Source organism: Anopheles maculipalpis, chromosome 3RL (genome assembly GCF_943734695.1).
Source record: "Anopheles maculipalpis chromosome 3RL, idAnoMacuDA_375_x, whole genome shotgun sequence".
NCBI classification, from domain to species: Eukaryota; Metazoa; Arthropoda; class Insecta; order Diptera; family Culicidae; genus Anopheles; species Anopheles maculipalpis.
In genome coordinates this window covers 54,195,876-54,211,761 of record NC_064872.1, presented here as the reverse complement: position 1 = coordinate 54,211,761, position 15,886 = coordinate 54,195,876, and the positions used below count along the sequence as shown (strand labels likewise).

Below are 15,886 nucleotides of genomic sequence, written 5' to 3'. Positions count from 1 at the left end.
CTTTCATATAAACTTACATATAGTTCCTTCAAGCTACACATTCATCATTCCCTCGAGAAACATCAGCGCATCCACATTGTCTATCGCAACTTCAACATCTCTTTTGCTCATCGTTTTCTTTTTCGAAGCAAGTGTATGCGAGCTCGCATCTTTGGCCAACGTTTGAAGAAACAATTCGGCCGCCTTGGTAACGACGAATATTGCTTCTGCCGATACGATTCCAACATCCGGATCCAATTTCATTATTTGCTTGATGCGGGCAAACGGAAACGTGGCCAATCGTTCTTCAGGAGTGGCTAAAATTGAAAGTATAATTAAGCATGAAGTATCATACAATCTGTACGCAACGACTGCCACACGAATTACCTTTCGAATTTGCAGCAGCATTATCGTCGTTAGGTTTGGACACACCAACATCTTCCGCTTCTACCACATCATTCTTTTCGGCGATATTTTTATCTATTTCGTTTAATTCGACAGGATCTTCTTCTCGTTCATCGTCTTCAGACTTTTCAGGCACATCGATCACCTTTTCACTGTGGTTTTCAAAATCGATATCTTCTGAAAAAACAAGATCCGGAGTTTCTGTCTCGACCGAGGCACGTCTTTCACTTTCTTTGTTGCCGTTTGTGTGTGCACTCGAAGACGGTGTATTGGTTTCTTCCACAAGATTTTCCGGAACCACCTCCGGTACTGAATTTACTTTTCCAAAGCTAGCTTCATCCTGCGTACTGAATAATTCCTCAGAAAATTGAACCTCTTCCATCGTATTGAGAAATTTCTTTACAGCCGTAATCTGGCGCCAAAATTCAACTGGCACACAACAAAATAAGCAAAGAAAGGAGGAAAAACAAAACTAAAACATGCGTTTATACTCCAAGGACTGATTACTTTGTTGTGTGCGGTTCATTTTATTCCTAGAAATGGTACATGTTTGTCCAAATGTCAAAGTGAAACAAAAAAAAAAACATATGAAAAATATCATAACAAAGTCCCATCGCAACATTGTGTAATTTTGGGCAAACCATAGCTTAAATCACAAAAAAATCATTCGAAGCTATAGCTTTGAGAATGGCACAAATAATAGCCGTCCGAAGATTAGCACCTTTACTCAGAAAGTAAGTCCTTTTTTGGAGAAAAAACTGTACCTTGATGTATAAACTTCTCTCTTTTTTTAGCACACATCATCGGTGCAATCTTCTGTCGGCTGCGGTCAGTTTCTCACATAGTGCTACCTATAAAAAGCAAGAAAATCCCAAAGAAGAGGTTAACAACGAGCCGATCAAATATTTTGGCAGTCAAGCGTCTCGCTGGACTGCGCAACGTAGCAGGGAAGGACCGAAGGGACAAGATATACCTTGGTTTCAACCGTACGTGGTAAACTTTAGTGTAGCGATATTTCTGATTTACTTTTGCATTCTACGAGAAGAGAACGACATTGACGAAGGTTTGGGCAGGTCACTCTTTGAACATGTTCCTGGATTGGAAGAAAAACAACTTATTGTCAGCTACCATTACAACAAGGAAAATGGGCTATCAACGCTTGATATTGAGAATAGGATGAAAGAACTCGGTATGAACTTTGAAACTGCTAATTAAAAGGTTGGGTGATGTAAATCTATCGTAAACTAAGCGGATCCATCCTTGTGTATCATAAGCTAGCCTTTAGTGAATTGCTTTAAAAATAAAAACGACACTCAAAGCTTAAGTTCTACAGTTTAAAAAAAGCGCAGAAATTACATCCCGCAATGTTGAATTGTTTCTCTGATGAACGTCTTTTAAGCATAGCGCAAAGTCATGAAAGAAAGACAAAGTATCTTTATTTGGAAGAGCAATCAAAATTCTTAAACTCAAAGCCTCTGAAAAAATTGATTTTCGTTGCGATGGAGTACCTTTTCTATGTTGTAATAAAGCCTCGATAAGTCGTGCTTGTTATTTTGGAATCCCTTGCTTAAATTATATACGTAGCTATTCTTAGTCTAGTTATCTTATAACCCGCGATCGAAATCCTCTGGACAATCGAGAGGATCAGTTACATCTGTGTGCTGTACGGTGATTTCACTTCATCACGATCCAGCTGGCTTGACATGTCTTGAGAATGGTACCGGACGAACGGTACTACCATAACTGTTTTATAGGTTCCCCTCCTTTGCAGAGGATTTGTACCTATTACGAATTGAGATGGAATGATGGTTTTGGGATAGTTAATCCTCCTCACAGAAAGCCTGTCCGGATGGGCTACTACATACGATCCAGCATTGTGAAATAGCGAGACCACTACCGCTGGGCCAACAAACCACCGGACAAGATTTTCGCTTCGGACTGTTTTGTAAATTGCCAAGTAAATATATAAATTAGGCCAAACGGGAATGCGATAGGAGTAGGTATCAAATCCTGTTTGGACTGTCTCCCCATACACATAGGGGACCATGCGGCTAATCGTACAAGTCAAGGATGTCATACCTCTCGAAATATTAGATCAAAAGAAAAAGAAGTACTGTGTGATTTTAACTAAAATATTATCTTACACGGGAAAAGTTCTGAGAATCCCTATAATGATCAATGGCAAGGTATACCATCTCCTGCTTCTGCGATTTAACGAATATCTATGTCATGACGATGCTCTTTTAAAAATCACAAATTTGCGATTTTAGCTTTTTCAGCTGAGAACCTGGAGTTTTGATTTTGAAATTTGACACGCGGCGTATAGATTAAGACCACTTTTGTATCTGATTTTATAACTGTTGCTTTCGATTGAGAGAACTTGAGAATTTCAAGTTCTCATGATTGTTAGAGAAATTGTCTCGCTTTGAAATCCCTTTCAAACGAGGCAAGGGAGAAAAAACGGAATTTTGAGATTTTTTGACAGTTTCACATCGATTTCAACAGTTTAAAATTCCCTGTGGCCCGAGGACTTCAGGGCTAACCATTCTAGCGTTGATAAGAGTGAAGAAGAGATGTTCAAAATGTTATTTTGTTTGAGTTGTAAAATTGATGAATAGTCGTATTTTATGGTCTTATGTGCTTTGGTCATATTTTCATCAAAATGAAGAAACCAGATTAAGAATCAACTTAAAGATTTATCCAATTATAGAAACTCTTTTTCAAAATGATGAAATGATAATTATACAAACAAAAAAAACTAAGAAGATCCGATGAAAATTTACTCTGCAATCTAATTTTTACGTTATGTACCATAGCAGATGTTCTTAATCTATTGATCGTGTCCATGTCACTCTGTGTTGTGTAACTGCACTTGTCATCATGTTCTAGATGATGATGATAAGATTTTTTAGTGTATTTTTAATTTAAAAAAATATATAAAAGAAAGAGACAACGCAAGTTTGAGATACGCGCGCGCATAAGTGGACAGATTGATGTCATTCAGGTTCATTGAGTGTTCACGGTCTGGAAGTTCACAACGGAATTCATACATTGATGCTTCGGAAGGTAGTGCCCTAATCCTCCCGTTGGTGTTAGAGGAACTGGCCATATGGATGTCGCAATGGTGTTCTTTAACGTGGTGGACCAGTCCCATTCCTCGGTCGCTGGAACGCTACGTAAAAGATACCATGAAATATCATTGTCGTGAAGTAAGGCTCATTTCTTCCTCGGTGGAATTGTGTTGGTCTTATCAGATATGTTGATGGCTTGTTGGATTCCTCCAAATACTCTTCGATTAATTTTTATTATACAATTAGAGCAAAAATATCGTAAAGACAGTTCCGTCCTTCTCAAACCCTGTCTTGGGGTAAGAGATGGGACTTATCATCATCTTTTGTCGTCACTATATTTGTTAAGATAATTTTCGGATGATAGTTTTCGTTAAACAAATTTGCAGACTTCTTTTGCTACTGTTGGCATTCTGTCAATAAACTAAGAAACACGTTCCAAGCCGGTTTTGAAAATTATACGATTTTATTTACCTTTGTGTATACATTCGCATAACTTTTGTGTAAATTTTGATGTACACTTACTCTCTAAATGCGGGGTTTGAAATTCTTCCTTTTATCATTTGTGTTGTTTCAACAGGTTATCTCCAATCCTTGGCATGCGCGTTTTTCCGCAAATTGCCCACCTGCCTGCGATTTTTACCATTCTATCAACTAATTTGTAGTTGCTGCTAGCAAACAATAAAACGATTGTTTTTAGTCACCATTCGGTGCAACAATGTGTGCATTATTCGGTGCACCACTTCCTCTATCACCGACCATCTAGCGAAGCATAGTAGTATCTTGTGGATTAGCATTAAAAGATCGCAAATAATTAAACATTTCATTACACTACAATATATGTCCTCGCATCAAATGTTTTGTGAATGTTCCTGGTTTCCCATTGTTTTTCGAACAAAAGCCATCCATTTGCTTGAAAACATGAAAAACACATCAGAAGAAAACGCGGCACTTTACTTCAAGTGCCATTTGCTAGCATTTTATTCGCAAATAATGTTCAACTTTGCGCGTCGCAACTGATTCTACGACAAGGAAGCTATTATACAACATCACCTAACATGCTCAAACTTCAACGACACGTGAATCCTTGAGAAAAAAAGATAACCCCTTTGATTGATGTTTGCCAAAGATTAAACCGTGTAAAAATCGAATGAAACACTTAATCTTTCCCTTTTCCATCAGATCTTCTTGATGTGGCTCGTTTTTTTTGCAATGGATTCGGTGTTTGGAGCGTAAGGAAAATGGAAAACTTAAGCGTGAGCATTGATTTTACCGTGCCATCTTTACCAACCAGCAATCTTGTGGCATACGAATAACTGGGAAGTTTACATTTTGTAAACCCTATACATAAAAATGGTCCTAATCGTCCCCGACGATTGATTGTTTATTTCCCATTTTAGCATAGCAAAACGATCCTCGCTTTTCGTTTTCCTATCGCTAATAACGTTCAAGTATAACAATCTTCGAGGACGATCAAAGACCTGATGTAGCAGAGAAATGATAAAAAAGCTAATACACGAGTAAAACAGACTACACTAATAGGATGCAAGTAGTTTGCTGCAATTGATCCGTCGCTAAAACTTCAACCTAATGAGCCCCGAAACGGATCAACGCAGTCATGTGCTGGGTTGCTACTGTTGCAGTGCTCCAACAGCTAGTGTCCGCAATCATCATATGCAACGTTCGGCATACTGAAGTGTATCTGAAGGCAGCTCCTTTCCCGCAGTCAGGCGCAGTTTCGGATCGATTCCAGTCCGTTCGATCCGTCCGCAAGCAAACCCAATCCCGGTGTACGGTTCCCTTTTTTCCTATGCTGGGCTCCGGTTTGGGCACGATTGCGGGCGGCTCTAACCGACCATTCGAACAGCTACGTTCAGCCCCTGGGTGATCCACGCTGAGTAGTAGCACCGTAAACAATCGATTACCGGTCGTGTGCTAGGTGCTGCCACAAAGAGATATCTGGATTTTGCAGCCAATCCGAACGTTCCACCGAAACGAGATGCATGGAAATAAATGGAAGAAGAAAGAGGCTTAAATTAGTTAAAATTCCTTACACTCATCAAATCACGTTTGTACTTTTCCTTCCCACCCTCCCCGGTACTCGTTGATCACACTTTCCCAGTCCAGCTTTGCTATGAGGCTAAATGAGAGCGAGCTGGTAGTCGGGGAAAAAATCCCACTATCCAGCTTACTTTGCCCAGCCATGGCAAAAAGGGGCCCAATTGGTAACGCATTTCATTTGCCAACGGGCGGGCTCGTATTACTGAGCGTGCGCAATGATACGAATGTTATGATCGTGAGTAATTATTGTCTACCAACGGAATATTGGACGGGTGCCTGTGGCTGCAAAAAGAAAGTGTTCAGTGGTGAAGCTTTCCAAGAGATAATCAATAGGGTGCTAGAAGAAAATCGTACAAATTAAGCTCAATCGTGTTCAGTTTACGGCTAAAGTAGCTATGAAAGTATGATTTGCATCGTACAATACGATTTGGTGGTTCATGTTCTGATGTTTCCACGAAATTTCTGCTGTTTATTTGCGTAAAGGATCATCCTCTGGCAATCCGACATAGGATACATCAATAATAAATGAAGGCTTACTACTACAAACAGTTGTGCATTCACACACATTAACTATGAGTTTGAAAAAACAATTAATTGCTTAAGGATTTACCTGTAATTTTCCACTGGGAAAATTTTTAGGTCAGATTTAAATTTCTGGATTATTATCAAGATTTCAATAGCAAATTTGAAAAGCCAAATTTAAAAATCGAACAAAGTCTTGCACTTATATTTTGAGATAATTTGGTTTTTTTTCGCAATTGTGGTCAAGCCGTGTATCTGCTAGAATGTGGTTATTGAGATTTGAACGAAGAAAAACAAATAACTTGTTCACTTATAAAAGTCGAGTGATTTTAACTACGGTGGGGCAACAAACTCCGCCCTATCAAGCACAACACCGCACGGAAAGATACTGATTCCAGCCATAACCAACGAGTCGTATCCTGCCTTCGAATAGGACATACATGCCTGACTTATTCCTACATCTTCAGCAAATCCAGTCCTCAACCCTGCAGCTTCTGCGGTATCCTTACCGACTGCCATGGATACACGACAACCGAGCCACCTGCCAACTAGACACCGATTATAGTCTCAGTTTTTATGATCAAGCGATCAAGCCAGCAAGACATCGTCCTTTATATCATGTGTGTAATAAACAGTTTAATTTTAAATGCCTTATCACTTCATTTTAAATAGAAATGGCGAGAAGAGCTGCTCTTAGATGTAGATGTGTTAATATTATCAGCTGTATGTCTCAGCGATAATGTTGGAGATCCTCATGCACTTTTTGACTATTGAAGCAAGAATTCGTCTTTAAATATTTAACGCGGATCCTGCCTCAGTGGCGGAATTACCTCTAGGAATCCCTTAACGGAATAGAAACTGGATCTTCTGCTACATAAAATCTGTTAACTGGATGATGGGTTCTTTACGAATTCGAAGCCCCTTTTATGCTTGGAGTGGCCCTCGACAGCGATCAGTCCACTTACCGTTACATTCACTACTGTCCTGCTTACCGAACAGTCTTGCAATTAATTCAAAGTCTTCCATATTTAAGAAATAGACCATCAGTCAGTATGAGTTATTCACAGAGCTCATGAAAAAATCACTCTAACTTGAAAATCTTACTCTCAAAACACAGTTATTCAAAACACAAATCACAACGAAATCGTTCAAATAAAACTTCAAGAGCTTAATGGTAAGCTTAATTGCAGATTAAACAGCTCGTAATGTGCTTTGACGCCATTCAGAATGGTAAATGACCCAACTGGATCAAAGTTGTTCAGTTATAAGTAGCTTTGTAAGCTCTGGTGGTAGATTAAGATGGCGAAAACGCCTGTATAACTTTATTATCATGAATCGAGGACATACTATATAATTGAGATATATTTTTAAGGCTTACTTCAAAATTAAATTCTTGTAATTCTTCTTTTTAAGCGCTAAAATCTCAATTAGTATTAGTAGTAGTAGTTATTTACAATCTACCACACCCCTTCCCTTTCTGAATTTATAGAGCAAACAACTAATATTGAATATATGGTCCTATGATTGAAACTATGTCGAGGATGGTCTTCACGCAGCAGGTTTTGTACCATTTATTGATTCGTTTGACCTGTCTACGTGTCTACGTGGTATCAAAAACTATAGTTGTTCAATTTATTGCCGGAAGGATTGTTCAACGTAATTTAAAATAGTTTGTTGTGTATTTTACGTATTAACAGTTGAACGGAGAACACAATTAGGTATCATCAGTTAATCAGATGTCAGTTAGTAATGTTGTTGTATTATGAACGAATTTTACATTAAACTTTTCTATTCCGTAATAACTATTGTTTTCAAAATCAAACTAAATAAATCATAGGCCAACAGTAATACTAAGAACAATTTGTTTTGCATTTTTAAAGAAAAGTGGCTTTCATCGATGTAATAATATATTTTTTAACAATAATTTTAAGCATGACAATAAAAAATAAGGAAAAAACTTTCCCACTAACATGAAGTACTTTAAATCTAAAAATAAAGATCGAATTAAGCGCGTACAGCCTCGATGCAACTCTGGGGAAATTTATAAAATTCACGCACGAGTGTTTAAATTGAACAATATTTTTGCTCCAACAGAAAATTAATGAGTTTTTCATTCCCCAATCTTTAAACTCCAAACTGCATGCGCAAGCCTCCACACACACCGTCAATTGTTGTGGTACTGTGTGCTCTCCAACGCCCAACGGTTTGGGCCTCACGAACAACCCCAAACCCGTCCCATGATCCCGGGCCCTAGAAATGAGGCGCGGGTGCTTTTATTAATGGGTGTCTCATCTCGCGGCCTCTCTTTCACTGCCGCCCATTTCCACCATTTTCCGTAGCACCGCTCCGCACGCTCGCTCGCTCGAAAACAGCCGTGGAAACATTCTTCTTTAATTTATGCTTAAGGGCAGCATCGTCATCACCACCACCACCTACTTCAAGACGCTGTACGGAGGGAAACCTGTGTCATGAACGCGATCAACATTGCATATCAACTGGGAGAGTCAGATCATTATTAACTGGGATCAGCAAAAAAAAAAGGGGAGCGATACTAACCGCGAATCGGAGCAATGGCCGGATGGTCGGAGAAGAAGCATCGATCAAATTCCATGGAACCATAAAGTTGTTTCCAATTTTCATTCCCTCGCGCCCTCGCGTTGGAGCTGATCGTGTAATTTTCGTGCAAATGAAATGAGTCTTGTCTTGCCGTGTACGAAAAATCACCGCCGGGCGTTAATAATTCCGCAACGGAGTTTTATAATGAGCTGGGCTAGCCATTGTTTGGGCTGTCAAAGTTTACCCTAAATACGTCGGATTTATCGAGCAAATAGATTCGTTTAGATGTTGAATTTCTGGACTTTTGAGTAGCGAAAATGGAGGTGCATTAAATCTGCAATTTACAACAAGATCGGATTGCTTCTACGTGTTGCACTAAAATGATGAAGCTCCAGAAGATGAAACATGGTCCGTAGAAATTATTAAGCGATCTCTTTAATGCCACTCGGTCAACATCCTCGGATATCTCCACAGCCTCCCCTGCCCTGAACGAACAGGAAAGTTGTGGAATGAGTCGGGATTGTGGAATGAGACCTCGCTCGAGCGATCTGTGCGATGCATTCCCGCAGGCAACAAAAGTGCATAATTCACCCCTTATAATAATATGCACTAGGTGGCGGCGATTCGTGGTGCGGGTGAGGCAAAATGAGGCATAAATAATAATAAGCAAAAATCAAAGTCAAACCACTTACACCCTCGGACACGGGCGGGAAAAGCCACAGGACGGAAAACGACCAGCCGAGACGTTCGAGAAAAATGTAATGCGATCGGGAAAGAGTCTTTCTTTCCAAACCCGCCACATCGCCATCCTGCCGGGTACTGCTCACCCAAACCCGGCAAAGGTCACGTCAACGTTGCGGATTAAAATCGCACCAAACGGTCAGGCCAGTGAGTTACGATGACGCTGAGATGCAGGTGAGACAAGCAAATGAGCAAAATGAAATAAAATAAAAATGAAATGAAGCTTAAGCAAGGAGGGTTGCGGGTGGACAGCATTGCGACGCGCCCGGTTAATGGTAATTCACGAAATGTAAACCTCATGCTTGCCATACCAAGCAGCAAGATCGACCGGCAGACCACGGATGTGGCGCAGAATCCGCGAAACGGACCAGATGATTGGTTTGCGGTGAAAATAAACGTAATTACCTCGGGTGGACAATTATTCCGGTCAGTCGCCTCGCAGAGCAGGGTGGAAGACGAACAATGGGCACGGTAATTTTAACCAACGGACATAGTACAGTGACGGGCCAAACAATAAGATCACCTTAATATATGTTTTTGAATCTACTGCTTACGATACTTGTAATGGGTATATCCATTCCAAAATATGGAGAAAGCGTCTTTCTGGCGCGTTATTGCAGAATTATTGCGTTAGATTTCAACATCTGGTGTAATAGTTTTATAATGAAGATCACCCTTTAAGTATATTTTTTAAAATCTTTTCTTCTTAGAGGCATTGAGTTTCTAAAACAATCAGCATTAATCTCTCTAAACTCTAAGCATAAAAAACTTAATGTTTTGTATGTTTTTATTTTATTGTCTACCGCACTTTGGCTATCAGAATACATATAATCAAAATGTATCTGAATGCTTCTGTAGCAGAATGGCAAAAAAATGAATAAGTTTCTATTCGCTGATTCGCTTCTTGTTCTTTGTTCACATCCATAATCTCATGAGGTTTTAACCTGCCATTTATGACTTTATAGAATTAATTATAATTTTAGCTGGATAGTTATCAGTTCATTGCAAAACCAATCGTACGTGGAGCGTGAATACAGGGTTTCGATCCATGTAATCGAATTGTAATATCATTTAGGGGAATATTTCAAATGAATATTTAAATACCATAAGCCCATTGTAGAGTCATCACAATCACATAATGGAATTATGCAATCATTGCGGGAAAATTGGCACCGTGACTGTGGAGTTTTGCAATCCGTTATTAAAGTTAAAGCAGTTAGTAATTAGAAAAACTTTTGTTACTATTTTTTTTAATTTTTTTTATTTTGCTGCTTTAACAGAAGAGAACGTAACGCTCAACATAAATTCTACTATATGATAGCTATTTTCCACTAATTTTATGTAATATTTCACGATGTGATTAAAAAAGTTGCCCTAGAAGCTTGTAATATCCCACTATCCATGTGCAAAATTCTACTGAATATTTTAAAAGTTCCATTACATGGATCGCAACTCTGTAAGACTGAACCCGAGCGTGAATAAAAGTGAATTTAAATTATTAAAACGCGCTGGCGGATCATGAGTGTAGAATTTCAGTCAAAATATCCGTGTTGGATATGAGATGGATAATGTTCTGTATTTTTGCTAATACTAATAGGTTAATCTTTTAAGCAAATAACTCGACAGGCAACAGAGTTTCATTCCATAATACCAAACTGTAGAATCGCTCCTTTGTATAAATGCATTCTTCATGCATGCATTTAAAAAAATTTCCCGCGATTCCAAGAGATACCACAGTTCCAGTTTACGGATCGAATCCTAGGAAACCAAACGAATAGTCATGCTAGATCTCAAACTATTAGCCATCTCAAATATTATAAGACATCTCGATGCTTAACCATTCAACTGATCGCGATCCAATCATATGACACTAATGATGTAACTTCATAGTCGCATCGCGAGAGCGTACTTGAACGATCCAGCGCAGAAGATATCCAAACACTAGTTTTCATTTCTATACCGCTGGGTCACATCTTTCTCCTTACGTTGGGCAGCAAGTTTAGCAGACAAAACACAAATTGAGGAACGAAAAGTAAACTTTACCGAGCACTCTAAATGGGCGAAGAGAACGAACAGGGTTAACAAGAATAAGTGGTGCCACCAAGCTTGATTACCAAACAAAGAGCAAGGAGCAAAGTAAGTTGGCACCGATTTTTACCGACCTCCAAACAGAACTCGGAATCTCGTACCGGGGCAGCGCAAGCGATCGCTGGATCTACGTGTGGACGTGCGGAAAGCTCCATAACAATTCCGCACCTCTCGGTATCATTGTCACAGGCGTAGCGGGTCCATTTCGAGCCGGTTTCCCACCCCTGGGTCTGATCCACCACAGCTTCCACCGGCTGTGGAGCCAATGGCGAAGTTAATCCTTTAATTTTGCATTAATCTTTTTACCTCGGTCTCCGTCGCCGAGTACATTGCAGTTACATTCGATACTGTCCACCACCGGTCGGGAAGGCAACGCGTTTTTCTCGTTACAGCTCCTGTCCGGCAGTGAGTCCGCACGGGAATAAATTATTCCAAAACCATAAACGTATTTGGTTCAGCTGCCCATAAGAAACCTTTATTATCGGACATTTCCTTATTTTGCCGTGTTGGATAAATCTGGTTCTACCGGAGCAGCCAAAGCTGCATCGCATCCGTCCAGCGATCCATCCATCCAAGTGGAATCCATCAACTTCTTACTTATTTCAAAATTATTGTAAACCACTGCCACTCATCGTTCCGTTGTGGCTTCTACCCTTCCCGGGTAGGATCAACTCGTCGCCGATTTCTCCTGTCCGCTTCTGTCGGCGCACGCTGGAGGGATCAATAATGCGTTCCTGGTTTCTTTTCGATTCTTCAGCTACTGTGCACCTCCGTTGTCTGAGGATACTTTGCCGTGTCTGATGGGACTTATACATACAAATGACCATAGCTATATGCTTCATTGTACCTTTCATCGGTCAAAAGACGATGGGTTAGCATCCACATAACTTGCAATATCAATGGTGACATTGCTGTTAAACACACCTTCAAATTTCGTACTCTTCATTCTACTATAAAGACAGATTATGTTTGGGTAGATTGCGAGATATTCTTTTCACAATGGTGAATGGGTAAGCAAAGACTTATTTGAGAAGCAATATCGTTCATACCAATTTCCTGCAAATAATATCCACATTACTGACGTGTCTTATCTCTAACCTTTTCACCACTATTTTGTTTTGGCTTGGGTTAAGTTAATTGCCGCCACCTTTGCAACCACTTCAAATCCTATGCACGCACCAAACCCATATCTTTCTGCCGCAATCTTCTATTGCACTTTAAACTCCATTGTTTTTTGGAAGCCCCACCACAATCGAGGCTTGAACCTAAAGCTTGAACCACAAGGCCTAAAGTCACAAATCCGTCTACCAAATGGGGAAAGCTAGACACACATCGGATATCGGAGCTAAGCATCGTCATCGATAGTTTAAGAAGATTTACAGGCTCGTTCGCACAATTCACAGCTTCCCATCGACCACTTCTCTCTCTCTCTCTCTCTCTCTCTCTCTCTCTACCCTACGTGCTTCTCTGGACTTAACGGCGTGATGCGTTAAGCAGCATAAATCTTTACCACATATCTCTCCCCGATCACATCCCTCTCTAACGCTGCCGAAGACTGGCGGAGTGTTTTTGCCAACCGATCCCGCACAGTGCACAGAAACGACGCAAATCAAGCACAGAGAACTGACCGAACGGAACCATAATAATGGGCATCTGGAGGAAGCCCCATCGTCCTCCGCCAGTCCACCGCTGTATTGGCCATCGATCGCCGTCGTATTTGCAGCCCTAGCGACCCAGTATCGACCGCGATCGATCCCGGTTCTGACAATTCATCGCCAGGGATTGTTTTCTTGCAATGAGTGCGATGCGCGCATGTTTTGCGTCCCTTATGCCTTTCTTCCTTTGCAATATGTAAAATAGTTCCCTTCCGCTTTCCCTGTTCCGGCAGCTCCACGCCAGCGCGCACTATCAGCCGCGGCTTTGCGTTGGGTTGTTTGATTATTTATATTTTCTCGCATTATTTCTATATTCTTTATTGAATTATTTTATTCCCATTGTATTCGAAGTTGCTTTTCCGCGGCTTGATTTTTCCCTTGCATTTAACCAGCTTGACAGTTGCGGGGAGTTTTTTTTTCTCCTGTCTGTATTTCAAATGGTTCATTAAAAATCAAGCCAGAAATCCGAAGGTAGCTAAACGTTTTCAAAACAATTTGGTTGCATCTGCATCAAGATCTTTAAATTAAACTGCTAAACATCAAATTTGCATCCATTTGGGCAGCTCTTATACATATTTATGATCGCACTCTTCTTTTATACGGTTTGCTTAGGCACGGAACCGATGTTATGTATGTGGAGTTGTTTTAATTCTTTCAAGGATTGTTTTTATTTCTATTTTGAGCATACCTTGTAGAATCAGTTTTATATTGCTGACGCTACTTAATCTGGATAAAACCAAAATTATCGCAAATTTCCGGACAATGCACTGATCCTGGCGAAACCACTTTATTTATGACATTGAAATTAAGCAGCCAGTCCTGTTCCATGCAAGCGCTGAACCGAACCAACTTCTTGATTCTCTTTAACTACACACGTTTTTTTTGTTGAAAAGGACAATTTTTAAAACCATACATTCACGGTGGGTGTAAAGCAACCTTCACTGCAACGCCTGCTCGTCTGACGACGACAATCGACGGGATCAGTGCCAACAACGGATCGGGCCACGAACGCCCTCGAGGGTGCAAGACAGGCGAGAAGAATATCAACGCAAAGCACCAAGCCGGACGACGAGCGGTAAACTTATTTCGATAATTATTGAATAATAAATTACACCTACAGGGTCGCATTATGGCGAATCGATCCCGAGGATTAAGAGAAGCCACCATGATCGCCCAGATCGGCGCACAAGAGTAACACGTTGCTGCTCCGTGAAAGGTATTCCTGCTGCTCGAGGCTGCGGTTTATACTTTGCAACCTTGCGTTATTTTCTTCACGTTGTTGTTTAAGGTGAGATTGTACCACCTTATTCACACTATTCTGCTTTCATGTCCTTATTACACTATGAGAATGGTGTGTGCTAAGCGTGTCCAAACTGGATCACATTTGTGGAAAATATTAATTAATTATAGCTTGCATAACTTGCTGAAGGTTATGAAAAATTAAATCGCACCTACATAGTAAAATGCATCTCGAAAGAATGCTCCCATATTGAGCCAAAGTAAACAGAACGAAAAATACGATGCTGCCCATCCGTTCAAAATAATCTCATACGAGTTAATCCCACAGTTATACAAAATCTCGTCCCTTTTTCGCTTGTTGTTGCACCACCTTCTTTCAACAACTGCACGTAACACATCTGTACGCCACGATCATTGATTAACGGCTCCAAAATACGAAACCAAGCCCAATGATTTGGTGCGGAAACCGCGTCGACCTGATTAAATAATTAACGTTCCTGCTTAATTGCGGATGAATTCAAGAACGTGGCTTGCCGTCTCGCTGCTATCAATTGTATCATGTCCCGGGAAGTATGTAAACGTTAATTTAAGTAATTGGATATCCTGGTTTGTTTTGGTGAGAAATTTCGGACGTGGAACAAGACAGCAACATGGGACTAACCAGATGGCCAATCGCAAATTAACATGTTACGCTGAAGAAGAGATTTTGATGTGGATCGGTCTCAAATGATTTGAGAAAGCGAGGATATTACGTATTTTATAATAATATTTAGGGAGAATCGGGGAATGTGTATCCCTGGAATTTTGCACTACACTATGATGAACTATGAAGGTTGATGCTACAGTATTTCTTTCTCTTGTGTTCCTTTAATCCATTGTCTCAGTTAAATGAGGAAGAATACAATGTGTCTGATAGCTTAAACTTATTTACGCTAACGTCACTCTTTCTGCCTCTGAACTAGTAAGGGATCTAGCTATTCTAATATTAAATTATTGTAGATTGAAGATTAATTTATATCAACAAGTGGACATGACTATCATCAAAGTTAGTAAGATCTTATGATTCTTCTTTACATCCTGAAGAATGTTTCCCAGCAACAATTAGTCTCGTAAGCCTTTAGATGGTCGATATGTTTTTTTTACGAATTCGGCTGAGTTTTCTTTTATTTTTGTATCAGGACGATAAATTAGTTCGTGCGGTTTTAGTAGAAGCGCGGTATATTCTTCAATTTTACTTAGTTGCAATTTTGCAGCACCGACATTATGAAGTGTCATTGTTTTCCTGAAGTGTAAAAAAATAGTTCCCTTGAGCTTCTAAAATGGCAACATTTGTACCGAATAAATTGTTTTTACGGGAAGTTCTGTTTCATTACTACTGCATGAACAAATCGGCTACCCAAAGTCATCGTATATTAGTGAAAGTTTTCGTTGGAGGACGAAGAATGGTTCCAGATATTCCTTGAAACACGAAGATATAGAACTTTAAGGCACCGCTCATTGAAGATCCGTCGCAAACGCAAGACAAACTTGCAAAGGCGTTTGAGGTAGCTCCGCCATCCATTTGCCAATGAT

General features: G+C 40.0%; 4 protein-coding genes across 6 annotated transcripts in view; 2 read left to right on the top strand and 2 right to left on the bottom strand.

Moving 5' to 3' along the window:
- The window catches only part of LOC126560785 (uncharacterized), a 422,053-nt gene that overhangs the window by 127,108 nt on the left and 279,059 nt on the right, over nucleotides 1-15,886 (top strand). The gene's annotated exons all lie outside the window — the stretch shown is intronic.
- Nucleotides 1-15,886, bottom strand: part of LOC126563180 (selenoprotein F) — an 805,869-nt gene that overhangs the window by 533,089 nt on the left and 256,894 nt on the right. The gene's annotated exons all lie outside the window — the stretch shown is intronic.
- LOC126562990 (DNA polymerase epsilon subunit 4) lies at nucleotides 34-766 on the bottom strand. The gene is made up of 2 exons (XM_050219596.1): nucleotides 367-766; nucleotides 34-296 (listed from the first exon to the last, which is right to left on the bottom strand). The coding sequence occupies exons 1-2, from the start codon at nucleotides 764-766 to the stop codon at nucleotides 34-36; spliced, it is 663 nt and encodes a 220-aa protein (XP_050075553.1).
- On the top strand, nucleotides 1,072-1,599 carry LOC126560782 (uncharacterized). The gene is made up of 2 exons (XM_050216733.1): nucleotides 1,072-1,118; nucleotides 1,179-1,599. Exons 1-2 carry the CDS (start codon nucleotides 1,072-1,074, stop codon nucleotides 1,597-1,599), a joined length of 468 nt encoding a protein of 155 aa, XP_050072690.1.